At 47.6% G+C, this 2,786-nt stretch overlaps 1 protein-coding gene across 1 annotated transcript; it reads left to right on the top strand.

Annotated features, from left to right (window-relative positions):
• The first annotated feature begins 1,644 nt into the window (after positions 1-1,644).
• LOC114299300 (uncharacterized) lies at positions 1,645-2,660 on the top strand. Its single transcript, XM_028244015.2, has 2 exons — positions 1,645-1,933; positions 2,020-2,660. Exons 1-2 carry the CDS (start codon positions 1,645-1,647, stop codon positions 2,658-2,660), a joined length of 930 nt encoding a protein of 309 aa, XP_028099816.2.
• The last annotated feature ends 126 nt before the right edge of the window (positions 2,661-2,786 follow it).

The raw sequence follows: 2,786 nt of genomic DNA, 5'->3' as shown, positions 1-2,786 counted from the left end.
GTCTGGTGCCAAATGAGTGTCCTTTTTAGATTCGTGTCTGGTGAAGAGAGTGGGAGAATTGGGGGAGAAGGAGATAAAGCTATCTGCCCTCTCAATGTGGGTTAACCAATTGTGGAAGGTTAGTGGAGGCGTGCAGGTGAAGGTCGTCGGAGGACAATACGTGTTGTTTGTTTTTCCATCTAAGTCAGAAGCCATCAGAATTCTGTGAGGTAATTGGGTGGTCGATGGTTGATGTTTGAGTCTTAATTGGTGGTCGCCGGAGGTGTTATGTGCCAGGGGAAGTCATCAATCGCTAAGTCAGAGTTTTTGGGTGCAGGTGCTTGGACTTCCGCTTCATCTTCGTGGCGAGCAGGTGTATCACGGGATTGGTGATCGTTATGGGGGGTTCCTGGAGGTTGATGCAACAACAGTGATGGAGGGACCTCTAGGATGTGTTTGACTCAAAGTTCGTGGTACAGCTAGGGGTACTCCGGCGCGAATCACCATTCGTTGGGATGATTGGAGATACTCACTGCCTATTTAGTCAGAGGACAGACCGGAGGTGGAGACTCACGGTCTGCCGGAGCAGCGTGATTGTCGTGAGTTAGTTACGGAACGTCGGGATTTGGTGCGATCTGTTCTGCGTGATGGTCGTCGTGATTTGGGGAAGGAGAAGATGCAGTTGTAGTCGCTGATTTCACAGTGTTGGGTCAGACCTAAGAAGGCCTGGCGAAAGAAAAAATCTGAACAATGGGCCACATACTCAAAGGCCCAAGTTTGGGCTTACCCTAAGTTGGGCCGGGGTAAGGAAAAAATTAACAAAATTAGTGGTCCATCTTTTCAAGGGCCTAAGGCAAGGGATATCAACCCGTTGCAAGGTAATATTGGGGTGGGCCAATCTGCGGATAGGTCCTAGGGGTTAGGGTTGAAGGAGTTGGCCCATTTTGTGAAAGGAGTTGTAGGCCATTCTAGGTTCACTACTCCAGTGGCCCCGGTCTTTGATAATTTGCGTCGTGATTTGGATCCAAGTCAAACGAGTCGGTCTTCGACTTTAGGACCTTTAGCGAATGGGAAGAACGTTACACTGTTGACGTCTGTCACTGATCGCGACGAGGAGCTGGGTGGATTGCGTGATGTATCGAAGGACGATAAAGGGTCCAGTCAGTCTTTTAATACAAATAAGGATTTGAGGTAGCACTGGGTAACTGATGATGCAGTGAATGCTGCGACCGATTGGGTTAGAAGGAACGAATCTAATCCTGGGCATTTAGGGAGGGAGTTGTCTCTTATGGTCCATCCTCTTGCCATTTCAACTGCTGCCAGCCATGGTGAAGCCTCTTCCGAGCTGCCCTAAGGTAAGGTTGAGTGTCAGGTTGATTTGAATGGGATGAAGGCTCCCTCGGCAGACACTGTTTCGAAGTGGGTGCTTAGTAGGATTAGCGAGGTTAGTCATTTGCTTGGTGTATCTTTTGATGGCCATAAGACTGAGGCTATGAGTTTATTCAGAGCAATAGAAATCTCATAGAGGTAAGGGGCTCCATCACAGGAGGGTGGTTTTTTAGAAGTGGTGCAACGTAAAGGGTTACGGGAGTTCAGAAATTTGGAGTGTTCTGTTAACTATGACCATGGAGGGGAGATGAGTGGGCGGGGCCCCAAGAGAGAGCGATGAGGTCCTCTGTTATTGAAATGAAGTTAAAAGTGTTATCATGGAATGTGCGTGGCTTGTATGAGAAGGATAAACGCCTAGCAGTTAGGTCCCTGCTTCGCAACGTGAGAGCGGATGTAATATGTTTGCAGGAAACGAAAATGGAGGTGTTGGGTGGAGATATGGTGAGAGAGATCTGGGGTGGTCGGTTTGTGGAATGGTCATATTTACCAACTGTGGGTACGGCAGGAGGGGTTCTTCTATGTTGGGATAATAGTGTGGTGGTGAAGAAGGATGAGGAAGTAGGAGGTTTTTCGGTGTCATGCCTTTTTCAATGTGTGGTAGATAATTTCAGGTGGGTGTTTTCTAGGGTGTATGGTCGGTGCGAAATTCAGAGAGGGGCTCTTTTTTGGGAGAGTTGGGGGATGTTGCACATCAATGGTGTGAGCCGTGGTGTGTGGGGGGTGATTTGAATATGGTTCGATGGTCGGTTGAGAAGATGGGGAACACTAGGGTGAATAGGTCCATGTGGGCATTCTCTGCATTTATTGATGAGTTGAATTTGGTTGATTTGCCTCTTCAGGGGGGGAATTTCACTTGGTCTAATGGCCACCATATGTCCCGAATTGATAGATTTCTGGTCACTAGTGGTTGGGAGGAGCACTTTTCAGAGGTCGTTCAAAGTTGCTTACCACGTCCAGTCTCAGATCATTGGCCTATTTTGCTTGACAGTGGCGGGGTTCGTAGTGGGTCGACGCCTTTTTGGTTCAAGAATATGTGGTTGCACTCGGAGGGCTTTTTAGAGAGGGTCCGTCGATGGTGGAGTACGTATATAGTTAGTGGCACTCCTAGTTGCATGTTGGCTCAGAAACTAAAACTTCTCAAAACATATTTGAAACTGTGGAATAAGGAGACTTTTAGCCAGGTGGAAGTTCTAAAAGCGGAAGTGGTGGACATTCTGCAGTCCTTAGATGCGCAGGAAGTTTCTAGTGGGCTTTTAGGTGTGGATGTGGCTAAAAAGGAGGCGGCCAAGTAGGATTATGTTCATTTGGCTCATATGGAAGAGATTTGTTTCCGACAAAAATCTCCTTGTTTATGGTTGAAAGATGGGGACCGAAATACCAAGTTTTTCCATAGGATGGCAAATGCTCATAGAAGGGTT

This window comes from Camellia sinensis, chromosome 12, assembly GCF_055761805.1.
Source record: "Camellia sinensis isolate YWXY chromosome 12, ASM5576180v1, whole genome shotgun sequence".
NCBI classification, from domain to species: domain Eukaryota; kingdom Viridiplantae; phylum Streptophyta; class Magnoliopsida; order Ericales; family Theaceae; genus Camellia; species Camellia sinensis.
This window is presented reverse-complemented; position numbering and strand designations above follow the sequence as displayed.

Excerpts from the sequence above, each read along its gene's own strand:
- LOC114299300 (XM_028244015.2), top strand. The coding sequence starts at position 1,645 with ATGAGGTCCTCTGTTATTGAAATGAAGTTAAAAGTGTTATCATGGAAT. Across the intron at positions 1,934-2,019 it reads GAAGGATGAGGAAGTAGGAG|AGAGGGGCTCTTTTTTGGGA; the intron begins GTTTTTCGGTGT and ends TGCGAAATTCAG.